The sequence below is a fragment of the Ranitomeya imitator genome, chromosome 5 (assembly GCF_032444005.1).
Source record: "Ranitomeya imitator isolate aRanImi1 chromosome 5, aRanImi1.pri, whole genome shotgun sequence".
NCBI lineage: Eukaryota > Metazoa > Chordata > Amphibia > Anura > Dendrobatidae > Ranitomeya > Ranitomeya imitator.
The window spans coordinates 417667632-417687338 of NC_091286.1; the positions used below are offsets into that span (position 1 = coordinate 417667632).

Here is a 19707-nt window from a genome sequence, read left to right on the forward strand (position 1 = left end):
CCTGCAGAAGTTCCTGGGCTTTGCTAATTTTTACCGTCGCTTCATCGCTAATTTTTCTAGTGTTGCTAAACCGTTGACTGATTTGACCAAGAAAGGTGCTGATGTGGTCAATTGGTCCTCTGCGGCTGTAGAGGCTTTTCAGGAGTTGAAGCGTTGTTTTTCTTCTGCCCCTGTATTGTGCCAGCCAGATGTTTCGCTCTCGTTTCAGGTCGAGGTTGATGCTTCTGAGATTGGAGCAGGGGCTGTTTTGTCGCAAAGAAGTTCTGATGGCTCGGTGATGAAACCATGTGCCTTCTTTTCTAGAAAGTTCTCGCCTGCTGAGCGCAATTATGATGTTGGCAATCGAGAGTTGTTGGCCATGAAGTGGGCATTCGAGGAGTGGCGACATTGGCTTGAAGGAGCCAAGCATCGCGTGGTGGTTTTGACGGATCACAAGAATTTGACTTATCTCGAGTCTGCCAAACGGTTGAATCCTAGACAGGCTCGATGGTCGCTGTTTTTCTCCCATTTTGATTTTGTGGTTTCGTACCTTCCGGGCTCTAAGAATGTGAAGGCTGATGCCCTGTCAAGGAGTTTTGTGCCTGACTCTCCGGGTGTTCCTGAGCCGGCGGGTATTTTCAAAGAGGGGGTAATTTTGTCTGCCATCTCCCCTGATTTGTGGCGGGTGCTGCAGAAGTTTCAGGTTGATAGACCTGACCGTTGTCCAGCGGAGAAACTGTTTGTCCCTGATAGATGGACTAGTAGAGTTATCTCTGAGGTTCATTGTTCGGTGTTGGCTGGTCAACCTGGAATCTTTGGTACCAGAGATTTGGTGGCTAGATCCTTTTGGTGGCCTTCTTTGTCACGGGATGTGCGTTCTTTTGTGCAGTCCTGTGGGACTTGTGCTCGGGCTAAGCCCTGCTGTTCTCGTGCCAGTGGGTTGCTTTTGCCCTTGCCGGTCCCGAAGAGGCCCTGGACACATGTTTCCATGGATTTTATTTCAGATCTCCCTGTCTCTCAAAGGATGTCGGTCATTTGGGTGGTTTATGATCGCTTCTCTAAGATGGTCCATTTGGTACCCTTGTCTAAATTGTCTTCCTCCTCTGATTTGGTGCCATTGTTTTTCCAGCATGTGGTTCGTTTTTCATGGCATTCCGGAGAACATCGTCTCGGACAGAGGTTCCCAGTTTGTTTCGACATTTTGGCGGTCCTTTTGTGCTAAGATGGGCATTGATTTGTCTTTTTCTTCGGCTTTCCATCCTCAGACAAATGGCCAAACCGAACGAACTAATCAGACTTTGGAAACATATCTGAGATGCTTTGTTTCTGCTGATCAGGATGATTGGGTGTCCTTCTTGCCTTTGGCTGAGTTCGCCCTTAATAATCGGGCCAGCTCGGCTACTTTGGTTTCGCCGTTTTTCTGTAATTCTGGTTTTCATCCTCGTTTCTCTTCTGGGCAGGTTGAGCTTTCGGACTGTCCTGGTGTGGATACTGTGGTGGACAGGTTGCAGCAGATTTGGACTCATGTGGTGGACAATTTGACATTGTCCCAGGAGAAGGCTCAACGTTTCGCTAACCGCCGGTGCTGTGTTGGTCCCCGACTTCGTGTTGGGGATTTGGTTTGGTTGTCGTATCGTTATGTTCCTATGAAGGTTTCCTCTCCTAAGTTTAAGCCTCGTTTCATTGGTCCGTATAAGATTTCTGAAGTTCTCAATCCTGTGTCATTTCGTTTGGCCCTTCCAGCTTCTTTTGCCATCCATAATGTGTTCCATAGGTCGTTATTGCGGAGATACGTGGCGCCTATGGTTCCCTCCATTGATCCTCCTGCCCCGGTGTTGGTCGAGGGGGAGTTGGAGTATGTGGTGGAAAAGATTTTGGATTCTCGTATTTCGAGACGGAAACTCCAGTACCTGGTCAAGTGGAAGGGTTATGGTCAGGAAGATAATTCCTGGGTTTTGCCTCTGATGTTCATGCTGCCGATCTAGTTCGTGCCTTTCATTTGGCTCGTCCTAATCGGCCTGGGGGCTCTGGTGAGGGTTCGGTGACCCCTCCTCAAGGAGGGGGTACTGTTATGAATTCTGTTATCGAACTCCCTCCTGTGGTCATGAATGGTACTTCGGCGAGTTCTGTCCATGGACTCCCTCTGGTGGCTGTGAGTGGAGCTGCTGCTTCTGAGGTTCCTTCCACAGATGACGTAGTTTATTCTTTGGCTGGCTGCTCTATTTAACTACACTCAGATCGTTACTCCATGCAAGCTGTCAATGTTCTTGTACTGGTTCAGTTCGCTCTTGGATCTTTCGGATGACCTGTCTACTCCAGCAGAAGCTAAGTCCCTGCTAGTTTATTATTTGTTCTTTGTTTTCTTGTCCAGCTTGCTATCATGATTTTGCCTTGCTAGCTGGAAGCTCTGGGATGCAGAGTTGCACCTCCGCACCGTGAGTCGGTGCGGAGGTCTTTTTTGCACACTCTGCGTGGTCTTTTGTAGGTTTTTGTGCTGATCGGAAAGTTACCTTTCCTATCCTCTGTCTATTTAGTAAGTCTGGCCTCCCTTTGCTGAAACCTGTTTCATTCCTGTGTTTGTGACTTTCATCTTAACTCACAGTCAATATATGTGGGGGGCTGCCTTTTCCTTTGGGGAATTTTTCTGAGGCAAGGTAGGCTTTATTTTCTATCTCTAGGGCTAGTTAGCTCTTAGGCTGTGAAGAGGCGTCTAGGTCGAGTTAGGTACGCTCCACGGCTATTTCTAGTGTGTATGATAGGATTAGGGGTTGCGGTCAGCAGAGCTCCCACTTCCCAGAGCTTGTTCTGTGTTAGTTTAACCATCAGGTCGTTCCAGGTGCTCCTAACCACCAGGTCCATAACAGGGACCTGTTCACACAGGGAGTGAACCGCAAGGTATGCGGAGAGGAGCTGCAGCAAGAGATTCTGCAGCAACAAAAGCGGAGCAAAACCACAAAGTATGCGGTGAGGAGCTGCAGCAAGAGATTCTGTAGCTGCAAGAGCAGAGCAAAACTGCAAGGTATGCGGAGAGGAGCTGCAGCAAGAGATTCTGCAGCAGCAAAAACAGAGCAAAACCGCAAAGTATACGGAGAGGAGCTGCAGCAAGAGATTCTGCAGCAGCAAGAGCAGAGCGAAACCACAAGGTAAGCGGAGAGGAGCTGCAGCAAGAGATTCTGCAGCAGCAAGAGCAGAGCAAAACCGCAAGGTATGCAAAGAAGAGCTGCAGCAAGAGATTCTGCAGCAGCAGAGTGGAGTGCAGAGCAGAGAAACATGGTTCAGAGTCAGCACAAGTAAGGACACAGTAGGGAAAGAAGTACAGACAAGGACACAGGGAGACAGTGGTAGGACAGAGTTCAGACAAGCTAATGGAATGAGACAAGGTACTGGAACAAAGACGTAGGGACCAGGATAGTCAGCCTACTGGAGGGCGGACAGATAGGTACAAGGCAAAGCAAGGAGAACAGCCTTCAGAGAAGGCAAAACACAGAGCAAGGCCTGGCAGCTCAGAAGCAAAACACTAACTGAGTAATCTCATTGCACAGGCAAGTTCCACAGGGTGGAGCTGCCCTAAATACTAGAGGTCTCTTGGTAATTGGTCAGGAACACATTAGACAGGTGCACCCTGATTCCATAAGAACCAGAGAGTTCTGGTGCTGCCCCCCTATGCACACAGCCAGGAAGCAAGCAGAGAGCAGAGGCACAGAACATAGAGTCAGCAGCAGACAGAGATCATAACATGACATGGAGCAGTGAGTAAGATGTGAGGGATGGGAGGCCATGCAGTGATGCCGGCAGAGTTGTTACAAAAAGTGGCTTCAATTGACCCACAGTAGAAATTTTATAATGCTGCAGCAGTCAGGCATGGGCCATGCATGAAGCAGAGTCTGGGTCAGCATTTACAACTTTGAAATTAAGTTGAAATTAAGAGGTGGGTGAGGCACTGGTATAGTTCTGCTGTGCTGGGAGCTCTGCTAAATTCAGGCAACACACATGAAGAATGCCCAAATTTAGACAACACACATGAAGTAGATCGAAATTGGACTCCAAACAATTCCAAAAACTAGGTTCAGACACCACTAAAGAGGCATACATTTCCCCAGAGTAGAAATAGTATAATGGTGCTGTGACACCACTTCCACTACAGGCAACCCACTAGATGGAGACCCAACTTGGAGTCTCCACATTTCCAAAAATTACCTACAATGCGTACCGCTGTGCGGCTGCCAAAGGAATGGAGTCGAGTATCCCGTCCAGTAACAGAAGTTGTCAGAGGTCTTTGCTTAGTCAGTGTTTTTTCAGTAGAGCTTTCACTAACATTACCACCTACCTTAACCAGCTGTTTCACAACCCTAGGCCCAGACCTGTCAACCACCTGTTATTAAATTAACAATTAGTATTTAATTGCTGAGATAGTGTGGCTGCACCACAGAATTAGCACAAAAGATTGATTTGCTGAAATGTGGACTGGTGGCTGGACCACACAATTAGCACAAAGAATTGATTTGCTGAAATGTGTACTGGTGGCGGGACCACACAAATGGGACAAAGGATTTATATGCAGGGGTTATGACTGGTCACTGTAGCACAGAATCAGCAGAACTATGCATTTACAGTTAGGTCCATATATATTTGGACAGAGACAACATTTTTCTAATTTTGGTTATAGACATTACCACAATTAATTTTAAACCAAACAATTCAGATGCAGTTGAAGTTCAGACTTTCAGCTTTCATTTGAGGGTATCCACATTAAAATTGGATGAAGGGTTTAGGAGTTTAAGCTCCTTAACATGTGCCACCCTGTTTTAAAGGGACCAAAAGTAATTGGACAATTGACTCCAAGGCTATTTTAAGGATAGGTGTGGGCAATCCCTTCGTTATGTCATTCTCAATTAAGCAGATAAAGGGCCTGGAGTTGATTTGAGGTGTGGTGCATGCATTTGGAAGGTTTTGCTGTGAAGTAAACATGTGGTCAAAGGAGCTCTCCATGCTGGTGAAACAAGCCATCCTTAAGCTGCGAAAACAGAAAAAACCCATCCGAGAAATTGCTAAAATATTAGGAGTGGCAAAATCTACAGTTTGGTACATCCTGAGAAAGAAAAAAGCACTGGTGAACTCATCAATGCAAAAAGACCTGGCCGCCCACGGAAGACTACAGTGGTGGATGATCGCAGAATAATCTCCATGGTGAAGAGAAACCCCTACCCAACAGCCAACCAAGTGAACAACACTCTCCAGGAGGTAGGCGTATCAATATCCAAATCTACCATAAAGAGAAGACTGCATGAAAGTAAATACAGAGGGTTCACTGCACGGTGCAAGCCACTCATAAGCATCAAGAATAAAAAGGCTAGACTGGACTTTGCTAAAAAAACATCTAAAAAAGCCAGCACAGTCCTGGAAGAACATTCTTTGGACAGATGAAACCAAGATCAACCTCTACCAGAATGATGGAAAGAGAAAAGTATGGCTAAGGCGTGGTAGAGCTCATGATCCAAAGCATACCACATCATCTGTAAAACACGGCGGAGGCAGTGTGATGGCTTGGGCATGCATGGCTGCCAATAGCACTGGGTCACTAGTGTTTATTGATGATGTGACAAAGGACAGAAGCAGCCGAATGAATTCTGAGGTATTCAGAGACATACTGTGTGCTCAGATCCAGCCAATGCAGCCAAACTGATTGGTCGTTGTTTCATACTACAGATGGACAATGACCCAAAACATAAAGCCAAAGCAACCCAGGAGTTTATTAAAGCAAAGAAGTGAAATATTCTTGAATGGCCAAGTCAGTCACCTGATCTCAACCCAATTGAGCATGCATTTCACTTGTTAAAGACTAAACTTCAGACAGAAAGGCCCACAAACAAACAGCAACTGAAAACCACTGCAGTGAAGGCCTGGCAGAGGATCAAAAAGGAGGAAACACAGCATCTGGTGATGTCCATGAGTTCAAGACTTCAGGCAGTCATTGCCAACAAAGGGTTTTCAACCAAGTACTAAAAATGAACACTTTATTTAAAATTATTGAATCTGTCCAAATACTTTTGGTCCCTTTAAAAGCAGGGTGGCACATGTTAAGGAGCTGAAACTCCTAAACCCTTCGTCCAATTTTAATGTGGATACCCTCAAATGAAAGCTGAAAGTCTGAACTTCAACTGCATCTGAATTGTTTGGTTTAAAATTCATTGTGGTAATGTCTATAACCAAAATTAGAAAAATGTTGTCTCTGTCCAAATATATATGGACCTAACTGTATGTGCTGAAGTGTCAACTTGTGGCTGCACCACAGAATTAGCAAACCAGATTTATATGCTGGAAGTTCAATCTGACACAGGCAGTGGCGTAGGAAGGGGGGTGCGGGGGGGGCGGTCCGCCCCGGGCGGCACAATGCTGGGGGCGACCGGCGCTGCAGGAGAAGAAGATAAAAAAAAAAAAAAAAAGACGCCCCTTTAAATCTTCGGGCGGCGCCGTCCGCCGCCACGACCAGGGCCAGCTCCCCCCACCCCCGGGTCCCGCCCCCGCCCCCGCCCCCGCCCCCCGCTCTATACTCACCTCTCCTGGTTCCTGCGGCGCCGGCAGCTGCAGCCTCCTCTGACTCTGCGACGCCTCAGAGCAGAGGGCGCGATGACGTCACTACTGTGCGCGCCGCTCTGCCTCTCTGTCCTGAGCGTCGCAGAGCCGGAGAGACGCTGACTGCACCGGACCTGCGCTGGGAACGGGAGAGGTGAGGATTTTACTTTTTTTTTTTTTTCTTTATTTCTGACTGTCTGGGGCTGGGGCAATGCTGGAGACCATGGGGCAGAATGCTGGACACACTGGGGCAATACAGGAGACCATGGGGCAGATTGCTGGACACACTGGGGCAATACAGGAGACTATGGGGCAGATTGCTGGACACACTGGGGCAATACAGGAGACCATGGGGCAGATTGCTGGACACACTGGGGCAATACAGGAGACCATGGGGCAGATTGCTGGACACACTGGGGCAATACAGGAGACTATGGGGCAGATTGCTGGACACACTGGGGCAATACTGGAGACCATGGGGCAGAATGCTGGACACACTGGGGCAATACTGGAGACCATGGGGCAGAATGCTGGACACACTGGGGCAATACTGGAGACCATGGGGCAGAATGCTGGACACACTGGGGCAATACTGGAGACCATGGGGCAGAATGCTGGACACACTGGGGCAGTACAGGAGACTATGGGGCAGAATGCTGGACACTCTGAATACTGGAGACCATGGGGCAGATCTCAGGACACATTGAGGCAATGCTGGAGACCCTGGGGCAGACTTCTGGACATACTGGGGCAATACTGGAGACCATGGGGCAGATTGCTGGACACACCGGGGCAATACTGGAGACCATGGGGCAGAATGCTGGACACACTGGGGCAATACAGGAGACCATGGGGCAGATTGCTGGACACACTGGGGCAATACTGGAGACCATGGGGCAGAATGCTGGACACACTGGGGCAGTACAGGAGACTATGGGGCAGAATGCTGGACACACTGGGGCAATACTGGAGACCCTGGGGCAGATTGCTGGACACACTGGGGCAATACTGGAGACCCTGGGGCAGATTTCTGGACACATTGAGGCAATGCTGGAGACCCTGGGGCAGACTTCTGGACACACTGGGGCAATGCTGGACACTGGGGCAGATTGCTGGACACACTGGGGGTAATATACTGGACACACTGGGGCAATGCTGGACACTGGTGGTAATATGCTGGACACACTGGGGCAGACTGCTGGACACACTGGGGAAAGGCTGGACACTGGGGCAGATTGTTGGACACACTGAGGGCAGATTGCTGGACACACTGGGGGTAATATGCTGGACATACTGGGGCAGATTGCTGGACACACTGGGGGTAATATGCTGGACACACTGGGGCAGATTGCTGGACAACATGGGGGTAATATGCTGGACACACTGGGGCAGATTGCTGGACAACATGGGGGTAATATGCTGGACACACTGGGGGCAGGACTTGAGGCATGGGCAGAATGTAGATACGGGGCATGATTGGAGACACGGGGCAGGATTGGATCATGGGGCAGGACGGATACGATGGAGGCTGGTGGGGCAGGATGGGGAGATCATATGGGGTAGAATGGATACTCATGAGGGCAGGATACGACAACATATGGCTGGAGCCAGGAATGAGATAAACGGGGCCAGGGTGGGGAATATTATTACCATAGGGGATAATTAAGGGATATTGTTACTGCAGTAATGTATTTATTTTATTTTTTGAGTATACTGTTTTAAATGGGGGGGCGGTCCTGTTACTGTGCAGAGTGACACTATATCACCTTTTTTTCTTCATGTGGTGTAATGTAGAAGTTGTGAAAAATTAAGTAATGTGTTCTGCAAGCGGAGCTCGAGATAACTGTGTTATTTCCTGCAGAAACGAGTCCTGGCTGGAAGGAATGATGGCGGTCTGTGCTGGATAAAAGATGAAGGACTTCACCTAGAGACGTCACTGGTGAGTCAGTGTTACCTATACACTGACACTATACACTGTATACTATATAGAGGTCCTGTGTATAATGTCACCAGTGATCTCTGTATTACCTCTACACAGACACTGCATACTAAGTACAGATCTCCTGTGAATACTGGCACTTATGGTGATAGTATTGTGGTTTTTTTTTATTACTGATCAGTATTGTAGTATTCAGTCACTATGTGGTGGTAATATGTGGTCTGGAAATGGTGCGGTGGTATTTGTCCCTTGTATGTAGTATTATTCGGTCACTATGTGGCCTGGTCATGGTGTGGTGGTATTAAGTCACAGGTGTGGCATGTGGGGGTGACACCATTAGGCCCAGTTTAAGTTCTACAAAACAGGAAAACCATTTTTGGTAACCTTTGTGTGTATTGAGCTGGGGGAGGGGGATGGGGGGGGGGGGGCGCCAAACTCGGGAACAGCCCCGGGCGGCAAAAGCTCTAGCTACGCCTCTGGACACAGGATCCTATCTATCTGATCTAGCTGAGAATAAACCGCCTAGCTAATTATATGACTAGTTGCAGCAGCTGTCTCACTATGCTGCTACACTCACAAAATGGCCGCGAAGCCACATATCCACCTTTTTATATGGAGAGGGACATGTGACTTCGGCAGCCAATGACACAATGCCTTGATTGGCTGCTGGAATCTCCACACATTAAGTTAATTAAAAAAGCAAAAACAAAACAGTCTGTCGCACCTCTGAACTCTCCCCACCCTATCTCCTCATTAATCACCCCCCACTCGCTAATCATTCAGCACTACTATCATAGCCAATGTCGTAAGAAATGCATGAGTGGCAACTCGATCATTTACTGAACTTTGGTAGAATTTTGCAGACTTTGAGGATAATGCTCGGGAATCCAAGCATGAATCCAAATGTGCAAGGTTCATGCCGACTTTAAGATTGGAGAAGCTTTTCTGAACAAGTTCACTCATCTCTAGTCTCCAGCGGGCAGCATCAGGACATAGTGATGGAATGGAGAGTGAGTAAATAAATATAAGATTGCATTATTTTGGCATTATTGCTGCCTGTGGGAAGCATTTTAGCTACTACAACCTCTATAAAGGTTCGTATTCATTACATTTACATGTTGCTGATACATTGTCCTTACCTGAGTATCCAGAATTACATGTACAGAAATAACTTCCCTCTGTGTTAGTACAAGTGGCAGCAGCTGAACAGTTGTTCTTCCCTCCACATTCATCAATATCAGCACAATATAATCCATTACCTATTCACAACACAGAAATAACAAATTATTGATGTTTTTTTACTTTCCACATTTTCATTTGACAAAGTTTTGTGAAAAGAACAAATGCGCAGTACGACGGCTTAGTGGTTGGTACAGCAGCGCTGAAGTCCTGAGTCCAAATTGCACCAAGGAGTTTGCATGTTCTCCCCGTTTTTCTGTTGGTTTTCTCCAGATACTCCGGTTTTCTCCCACATTTGATAGACATATTGAGAGGGAATCTAGATTACGAGCCCCAACGGGGACAGTGCCTATAATGTACTGTATGTAAAACGCTGTGGAATTGATTGTGCTATATAACTTCCTAAAATAAATAGAATAAAGCATCAATAGATGGTACTAAACAGAATCATAGAATGGTAGAGGTGAAAGGGACCTCCAGAGTTCCCTACTCAATGTATGATTCATTAAATTAAACCAGACAGATATCTGTTCAGCCTCTGTTTGAAGACTTGCATTGAAGGAGAACTAACTACTTCTCCTGGAAGCCTTTTCCACAACACTGATCACTCTCACTGTCAAAAAGTTTTTTTCTAATATCTAATCTGTGTCTCCTCCCATTCAGTTTCATCCCATTGCTTTTAGTATTTAATTGTGAAAGTGAGAATAAATCTGATCGCTCTACAGTGTGACAGCCTTAACCCTGCTGTTGTCTTTGGTCTGGGGAGACCGATTTTGAACTTTGGTATTTTTTGGGGTGTTCAAGATGCGGTTCTGAAACTTGTGGTTGATTGACTTAAATGAGGATGGGTGGGTCGGTCGGCCACGGGTTTCAGAGCCGCATCTTGAATATTTTAAAGAATATTGAAGTTCAAGGTCAGTCGTTTTTGACCGAAGACAACAGCAGGGTTAAGGTATTAAGTCTCTTTTCAGTGTTCTCTTTTCCAAGCTAAACTTTCCCAAGTCCTCTGCAGACCGGTCACAATTCTAGTCGCTCTTCTCTGAACTTGCTCCAGTTCGTTCATGTCTTTTAAAATGTGATGCTCAGAACTGGACCCAGTATTCCAGATGAGGTCAGGTGAAATAGGTGAATAGTACATAATATATATAACAACCTCATTCATCATTAATATACTGAATGTGGCACCACTCCTGATTAGTCACTGTAATAAAAATTAGTGGTAAATATACAGTAGAAGGTCAACGGGTCTCAACTTTTCCACACAGCTCGTGCCATTTCTTTTTCTCAGCAGAAAAGCACAGAGTTTATATTGGCTTTCTGAAGTCTTGCGGATATACTCACTTATACCTGTGTTCTTAAGTTGTGAATATAGTAGTGGTGCTGCAAGAATCTATGATTGTTTTCATGCATTGCAACTTAGCGGCTTCTCTAGGATGACAGTGGCAAGACGATGTAATTGCGTAGTCAGCATCATTCACCAGGAAAGTGGAGGGAAAACAGCACCACAAATGATTGTCTGATGGGAGGTGAATGTTTATTTTTTCTTTATATATGGACAATACACTGCTCAAAAAAATAAAGGGAACACTTAAACAACAGAATATAACTCCAAGTAAATCAAACTTCTGTGAAATCAAACTGTCCACTTAGGAAGCAACACTGTTTGACAATCAATTTCACATGCTGTTGTGCAAATGGAATAGACAACAGATGGAAATTATTGGCAATTATCAAGACACACTCAATAAAGGAGTGGTTCTGCAGGTGGGGACCACAGACCAGATCTCAGTACCAATGCTTTCTGGCTGATGTTTTGGTCACTTTTGAATGTTGGTTGTGCTTTCACACTCGAGGTAGCATGAGACGGACTCTACAACCCACACAAGTGGCGCAGGTAGGGCAGCTCATCCAGGATGGCACATCAATGTGAGCTGTAGCAAGAAGGTTTGCTGTGTCTGTCAGCGTAGTGTCCAGAGGCAGGAGGTGCTGCCAAGAGACTGGCCAGTACACTGGAAGATATGGAGGGGGCCGTAGGAGGGCATCAACCCAGCAGCAGGACCGCTACCTCAGCCTTTGTGCAAGGAGGAACAGGAGAAGCACTGCCAGAGCACTGCAAAATGACCACCAGCAGGCCACAAATGTGCATGTGTTTGCACAAATGGTTAGAAACCGACACCATGAGAATGGTCTGAGTGCCCGACGTCCACAGATGGGGGTTGTGCTCATAGCCCAACACCATGCAGGACACTTGGCATTTGCCACAGAACACCAGGATTGGCAAATTCACCTCTGGTGCCCTGTGCTCTTCACAGATCAAAGCTGGTTCACACTGAGCACATGTGACAGACGTGACAGAATCTGGAGATGCCGTGGAGAGCGATCTGATATCTGCAACATTTCTTTGGAGGGCCCCACAGCCCTCCATGGGCTCGCCGAAAGTAGCCTGACTGCCATTGGGATGAGATCCTCAGACCCCTTGTGAGACCATATGCTGGTGCGGTTGGCCCTGGATTCCTCTTAATGCAGGACAATGCCAGATCTCATGTGGCTGGTGCGTGTCAGCAGTTCCTGCAAGATGAAGGCAGTGAAGCTATGGACTGGCCTACCCGTTCCCCAGGCCTGAATCTGATTGAACACATCTGGGACATCATCGCACCATCGCACCATCCATCAATGTCACGTTGCACCACAGACTGTCCAGGAAAGATCAGAGAGGCCCGGCGCCTCTGCACGACAGTACTTTGCTCTGCCCTCAACATGGCAAACAAAGTATGCCTGTGCAGGAGCCGCGACAGGAAGCAAAGAAGAAGACATCGTATGAAGATGGGAGGCGCTGGACCCGGACCGCGATGCCCATCGGACCGGACCGCACCGGGACCGCCCCAGGGTGAGTAAAATACAGTATAACTTGTTTTTCTTCTCTTTCAGGTTACACCGGAGGCTTATCTACAGCATTATAGAATGCTGTAGATAGGCCCCTAATGGCGGTGGCCTTAGCTTATATGCCTAAAATGGGGTCACAGATTCCCTTTAAATAAATATTTGAAAAACAACCAGCCAAGGTAAAGCAGACAGCTTTGGATTCTTATTCTCAAGCTAATAATAATAATCTTTATTTTTATATAGCGCTAACATGCTGTACTCTGCAGCACTTTACAGCTTGCAAACATTATAATCTCTGCCCCCGATGGGGCTAACAATCTATGTTCCCTATCAGTATGTCTTTTTAGAATGTGGGAGGAAATGGGAGTACCTGGAGGAAACCGACGCAAACACGGGGAGAACATACAAACTCCTTGCAGATGTTGTCCTTGGTGGGTTTGAATCCAGGACTCCAGCGCTGCAAGGCTGCAGTGCTAACCACTGAGCCAACATGCTGCCCGTCATATATATTTCCCCCAGCCCAAATATAGCAGCCCAATGCAGCCCCAGAAAAATTGCATCTATTAGATGACACTTTGTCTGGCTCTTCCCACTTGGTGGTGGCAAGTGGGTTAAATATCTGTGGGGTTGATGTCACCTTTGTATTGTCAGGTGACATCAAGCCCACAGATTATTAATAGAGAGGTGTCTATAAGACGACTTTTCATTACAAACTCCATAGTCATATTGTAAATAAAAAACACCCAGAATAAAGTCCTTTATAGAAATTCTCATCCTTTTTTACAAACTTAACAAACACAGTTAAACTCACCTTATGCCCATTCCATTGAAGCCCTTGTCACCTGTAAAAAACTACGGTAAATAATAAACAACAAAAATACTCTCCTTACCCTTAATCCACCGTTGCCCATGTCCACTGTAAAAAAAATTAAATAATAAACAACCCTATTCCTCACCGGTCCAGAGTGCAGTTTATCCATACTGTTCCAAGATGATTCGGATAATTTGGAGAGTGGTCACATCAGTGACCGCTCTCTGCTCCAGCCAACAGACACTGACAGGAGCATAAACGCGCTTGTCTGTGTCTAGTGTTGAGCTCCCGCTGTAAGAGAGCATGTGGTGAGATAATAGTGTTTCACCGGGGTTCAGCTATGAACTATGGAGCTCAGCATGTTGTCTGGAGGCAAGAGCACTCACTAATGTGACCGCTCTCCAAATCATCCGAATTGTTGTGGGACAGCATGGATTTGCTCAACTCTTGATAAGTCAGGAATATGGGCATCAGTGGATTAGGACTATTTTTTCTGTTTATTATTTTCAGCTTTTTACAATGACAATACAAAGGTGACATGAACCCCACAAATATTAACCCCATTTGCCACCACAGGACAATTGGGAAGAGTCGAGAACTGCCCCAGAATTGGCTCATCTAATAGATGAGCCTTTTCTGGGTCGGCTGTGGGCTTCTGATTTTAGGATCGAGAGGGGGGGATATCCATGATGCTTCTGTAACTGGAGGTAAACTTTTTACCGCATATCATAGTTGCTGGCTCATGCTGTCATCTGACAGCGTGGGAGCCGCAGCTCTCTGACATACCGGTAATGAGTTTACCACAAATCAGAGGCAATGTTTGCCATGCTGTCATCCTGATGACAGCATGGCAAACAATGGGTGTTCAGGACCCCCTTCATCTGAATTGGGTCCGGGTTTGGGTACTGTTCTGGAACCCAAACCAATCTTTTTCTAAATTTTAAGTCGAAACCACAAGACCGCTCGTACAGCCTGGTGCACACTGCCTGTACAGCCTGGTGCACACTGCTCGTGCAGCCTGATGCACACTATCTGTCTGTAAAGTCTGGTGCACACTGCCCTTACAGCCTGGTGCATAGTGGGTGCACATTGCTTTAACAGCCTAGTGCAAAGTGCCCTTACAGTCTGGTGCAAAGTGCACTTACAGTCTAGTGTAGAGTGCCCTCAAAGTCTGGTGCATACCATACTGGCTGTACAGCCTGGTGCGTACTGCCCATACAGCCTGTAACAGAGTTCCCTAATCCAGCCACTTCTCTACTAGAATTTTTTTTATGGGGAAAAATATGAGGAAATCATTAAATAGGGGATGTGAACATAGTCGTGGTGCTGCTGGTGTTGATGGTGTAGTTGCTGCAAGGACAGGATGTGGTCGATCTCTGTCTGTTACATACCCAAGTGAAACACCTTTCTCAGACGACAATACTTTCTGCATTAGAGCATGTGTAGGTGGTTTTACATTGGATGGCTGAGAGTGCCTCCAGTTCCTATGCATTTTCTTCTACCCGATCCCCTGCAGAAAGTGAGAGTTGGCAGCTGAGGACCATGGGCAAATTAGCCAAGCAGCCTGAGCCCCAAGTCATGCAGCAGTCTTGTCTGCTTATTGATTACTCCATTGGCTGTGGTTCCCTGGCCCATCTACCCGACCCTGACCCAGAAGTGGAAGAGACAAAGTTCACTAATGCCCAACCACTTCTCCACTTCTTGTGTTGGAAGATGAGTACATAGGAGGGCTAGTGTACATGGTCAGTGGACCACCGCAGCACATTTCACCCAACTGTTGTGTCTGTTTGCAGTGTACAGACTGGCAAGGAGGGCACGGGGGTGACAAGTGGGTAGAAGACGATGCAGGGGATGATGAGGTCCTAGACCCCACATGGAGTGAAGGCCATTCTAGTAAAATGCACAGTTCCGAGGAAGAAGAGGTAATCACGCTGGCCCTGCAGCACAGCAAAAAAGGTAGCTCGGTGAAAAAAAACAGCAGCCAACCCCTAGTCATCATGTCGGCTGCTGAGGAAATTGAAAACCAGCTCACAGGAGTTCCCTGGTGTTGCAGTTCTTCAGATAATGTGCTGATCACAAGACAAGGGTGGTTTGCACGCTGTGCCATCAGAGCCTGAAGCAAGGCAAAAATGTTCTGAACCTGAACACCACCTGCATGATGGCTGCATGCTCGCAGCTCTATTCTTAAGAGAAAGAGGAAATACCCCCCTACCCACCCACGAGTCATGTGCCTAAATGACAGCATTTCCAAATTTCTGGCCTTTGAAATGCTGCTACTATGACAGACTGTTTTAAAAAACTAATGGCGAGGGCTGTCCCACAGTACGTTGTTCCCAGCCGCCACTACTTTTCCAGACAGGCCATCACTACACTGCACACACCTATCAGGTGTGCACTGCCCAACGGCATCAGTGGTAAGGACTACATAACCACAGATACATGGACCAGTAAGCAAGGCCAGGGGCGTTACATCATCCTAACTGCCCAATGTGTAAATGTAGTGGCAGCTTGAACAGAGGTGGAAGATGTTTTAACGCAATTCCTACTACCACCAAAGACTGCTAGACATGTTGCCTCCTTCTCCTACTCCACTTCTTCCACCACCTACTCATCCAGTCACAGTAAGAACTGTATCACCAACTTCAGCACAGCCAGGGGAAATGACAACAGGCTGTTCTTAAACTCATCTGTTTGGGGGACACGTCACACAAAGTGCAGGAGCTGTGGATGGGGATCAAACAGCAGACAGATGAGTGGTTGGTGCTGGAGAACGTCAAGCCCGGCCTGGTTTGTATACAACAACAGGTGAAATCTCGAAGCAGCTCTGGGTCTAGACGATTTGACACACATACCTTGCCTGGCGCATGTGCAGAGCTTCTTGACACATTACCCACATATGTCAGAGCTGTTGCTGAAAGTGTGGGCAGTGTGTGCGCACTTTCGGCGTTCTCACCCTGCTGCTGCTCACCTGTCTGCACTGCACCATCACTTCTGCTTTTCCGCTCACTGCCTAATATGTGATGTGCCAACAATGTGGAACTTCACCTTGCATATGCTGGAGAGACTTTGCAAGCAGCAGGCAATAGTGGAGTTTCAGCTGCAGCATGCATGGGGGAGTCACTCTGCGAAACAATATCACTTCACCACCAATGAGTGGGCTTCCATACGGGACTTGTATGCCAAGTTGCACTGCTTCAAACACCCACCAACATGACCAGAGCTGGAACAGGATCACAAAATGCATGAATACAAGTGCACACTTGTAGAGGCACTACTGACGGCATGCCCACCAGACAGTGGGGGCTCAGAGGAAGAAGGCAGGAGGTGGAGGAGGAAGTCACAAAGACACCTGGGGCACCGCATCAGAAGGAAGAGTTACCATGGCTGAAATAAGGCAAAGCTATCTCAGTATACCACAACATCTGACACCAGGATCTGGTATGGTCCGTGTTAGCAGAAGGCAGCGTTACAACAATATCGTGGTAGAGTATGTGTCCACACGTCTCCATGTCCTAACTGATGGGTCTGCCTCATATAACTTCTAGATTTCCAAATTGTACACAGGGCCTGACCTTGAGATTTATGCCTCAGAGGTGGTGGCCTACGCATAGGTAAGTGTAATGTCCCTCTGTACATTTCTGTTTCCCTTTTCTTGGCCGACTAGACAACTATACCAGCTGCATAAAGGCATTGTTATTTGCCATTCATTTAATTTTGTCGCCTCTCAAATAAAAAAAAGAAAAAAAAAAGCGAAATTAAAATAAAAAAACTGCTTTATGTCCTGATTTACCATGAGCAGCTGTAAGACTTTCTGTTTTTGTGATGTACAACTGAGGAATGGATTTGAAACTCCCCTGATGAATCCTGATATAGGAGGAAAAGCATAGGAAGAACACATATGGCCAGCATCTTCACATACGAATTTTAGTACTCCACTCTACTAATTTTTGCAACATCAACCATATGATTATCGGGTAAGACCTTTCCTAGATATGTTTTACAAAAGTTATTCTGATTTTAGATAGATTAACAGGGTGGCGTTAATACAATGTGTACACCAAGAATCCTCCATACAAATATCTGATTATAGATTTGTACCGAGATATACAGTATGTATTTATTACATTCGTTATATTGCAGCACCCACGGAGGGTGTTACTGTTGCTTTACATGCGTCTTATGGACTTGGTCTTTTTTAAGACAATATATATGACTTACAAATTAATTAAAGGTTAAGTTTTAGGTCCCAATTGTGCTAGTTCTTCATCTTATAATTAATATTGGGATAATAAATTCTTCCCTTGACATAGGCTTTTTTATGCTGTTATTTAAAAACAAAACAACACAAAAACAGTGTTGGCTACTCCTCCTTCACCTTTTCCATCTTCATTGCCTTGTCCAAATCTAGCTCCTCCATTTACTCCACCTCCTCCTTCACCATTTGGACCTCCATCTCCTGGTTCTAGATTGCTATTTTTTTTGCCATGGTCTTTAAAATCATTTATCTAAAAATTAAATCATAGAACCCTCCAAAGCAGTGTTAGATACCTCCTCCACTGCCTCTTCCACCATCATGTCCACCTCCACCTACTCCACCTTCACCTCCACTTGGAATTCCGCCTCCTGGTTCTAGATTTTTTTTAAGTTTGTTATTTTAAGTCTTTAGGTCAGTTCCCTAAAAAAGAAAAAATTGAATACCTCCTCCCCTGCCCCTTCCACCTACACTGTCATGCCATGTCTACCTCTCACTCCTGCACCTCCTCCTCCACTTGGACCTCTGCCTCCTGGTTCATTTCCCTATCCACATTTGTTTGTAGGGAAATTGTCCTGCTCTTACTCCTGTTTTGCTTACTATTGAAGCCCCCTAGCCCTTAATCATTTTACAGCCAATTTAGAGTACTGAAGTTTAGGTCCCCATTGACTTCCATTGTTTCCAGGTTAAGGTCGGTCGAACCTGACGGACCAGAACATCGATGAGTCCACTCATCCATTATTATAAGCATGCACACACTACCCAAATAGAGCTGCCAGTTGCATGTGCTTGCTTGTGAAATTTGCTTGTGAAATGTGATTCCACATATACTTTCTGTCCCTATCCAATGGTCTATTTTTTGATCATTTAATATAAAAGGTCTTTTTTTATTTTTGGAATATTGGTTTTAATTGTCTATTCTACATACTGTACAGTCATCAACCATACTGCCCTTATTGCTACATGTTCTTTACTGGTGGTGAAACTATGTGTAGCAACTTTACAACCTTGCATTGTAGGAATAATTCAATTATTTTTTATTTTGCTTGAACATCATTATTAAAAAATATTAAATAAAAATAAGCTTCTATTTGCATTAAAAGGCTCAAAAAGTGTTCAATTCACCTTAAATAAAGTCATAGTGTTCGGCATATACAGTATATTCCAGGCAATTAGAGACTTTTTAATAATACAAAACTTTGTTAACAGCAAATTGAATCTTTGAAATTTAAATTATAAAATATCCACTCATCTCTACAATTAAGGATAACATGGTGATAACTATTATAGCTTACCTGAGAATCCATTATTACAAGTACAGATGAAGCTTCCTATTGTGTTAGTGCAGGCTGCATTAGGTGAGCAGATATTGCCGGTCAGGCATTCATCAATATCCTCACAATGGATCCCATTACCTAATGAATATAAAATGTTTCACAAGTAACTATGGATCTACAGATGTAGAATTTCCTCAAATGACATAAAATATCTTAATGCAGGAGGGTGTTAAAGGGTTATTTTTGTGCTCTTTATTCAGGAGCGCACTGTTCCCGTGACTCTTTGCTTTTTGATTGTGGGGAAGGATTGTGCACTACTGAAGATTGACAGTTTGGACCAACATCAAAATAAGGCCTCCTTCACACTTCCTGGTGATTCCTGTACAGGAAAAGCCAGTACTGGTAAGATCCATGGTCCTTGTGCCATCCATATATACGTATGTAACATCTGTGTATCTGTTTGCTGTCTGTGTTTCACATCCATGTGGCATCCGAGTGCCATCCGTGAGACACACACTGGCACCTGAGTTAAGCAGTACAGTTCATGCTGATCCCAGGTGTCGGCTGCTGAAGACAGCTCTCACCATTGTCTCCTGGTCTCTCTGTAAGCAGCACAACCAGGCGACAAAGATGGGAGTTCCATAGAGCATCAGTTGTGTTCAGGGGCTGACTGGCAAATTTTAGCCTGGGGGGCAAACACAAAGCACTGGCCCAGGAGGGGTGGTCCATCTTTATGTTAAGGAGTCTAAGGTCTCACATACCATTCAGCATGAGTATTGCGCATCCGAGGTGCTACTGATAAGAAACCATTTCA

General features: G+C 45.9%; 1 protein-coding gene across 1 annotated transcript in view; it reads right to left on the reverse strand.

Annotated features, from left to right (window-relative positions):
• Positions 1–19707, reverse strand: part of LOC138638067 (mucin-4-like) — a 497598-nt gene that overhangs the window by 181620 nt on the left and 296271 nt on the right. Inside the window, exons 53-54 of the mRNA XM_069727050.1 lie at positions 18912–19031; positions 9631–9750 (exon numbers count right to left, since the gene is read on the reverse strand). Of these exons, the coding sequence (XP_069583151.1) occupies positions 9631–9750; positions 18912–19031 (240 nt within the window). The remainder of the gene's footprint in view (positions 1–9630; positions 9751–18911; positions 19032–19707) is intronic.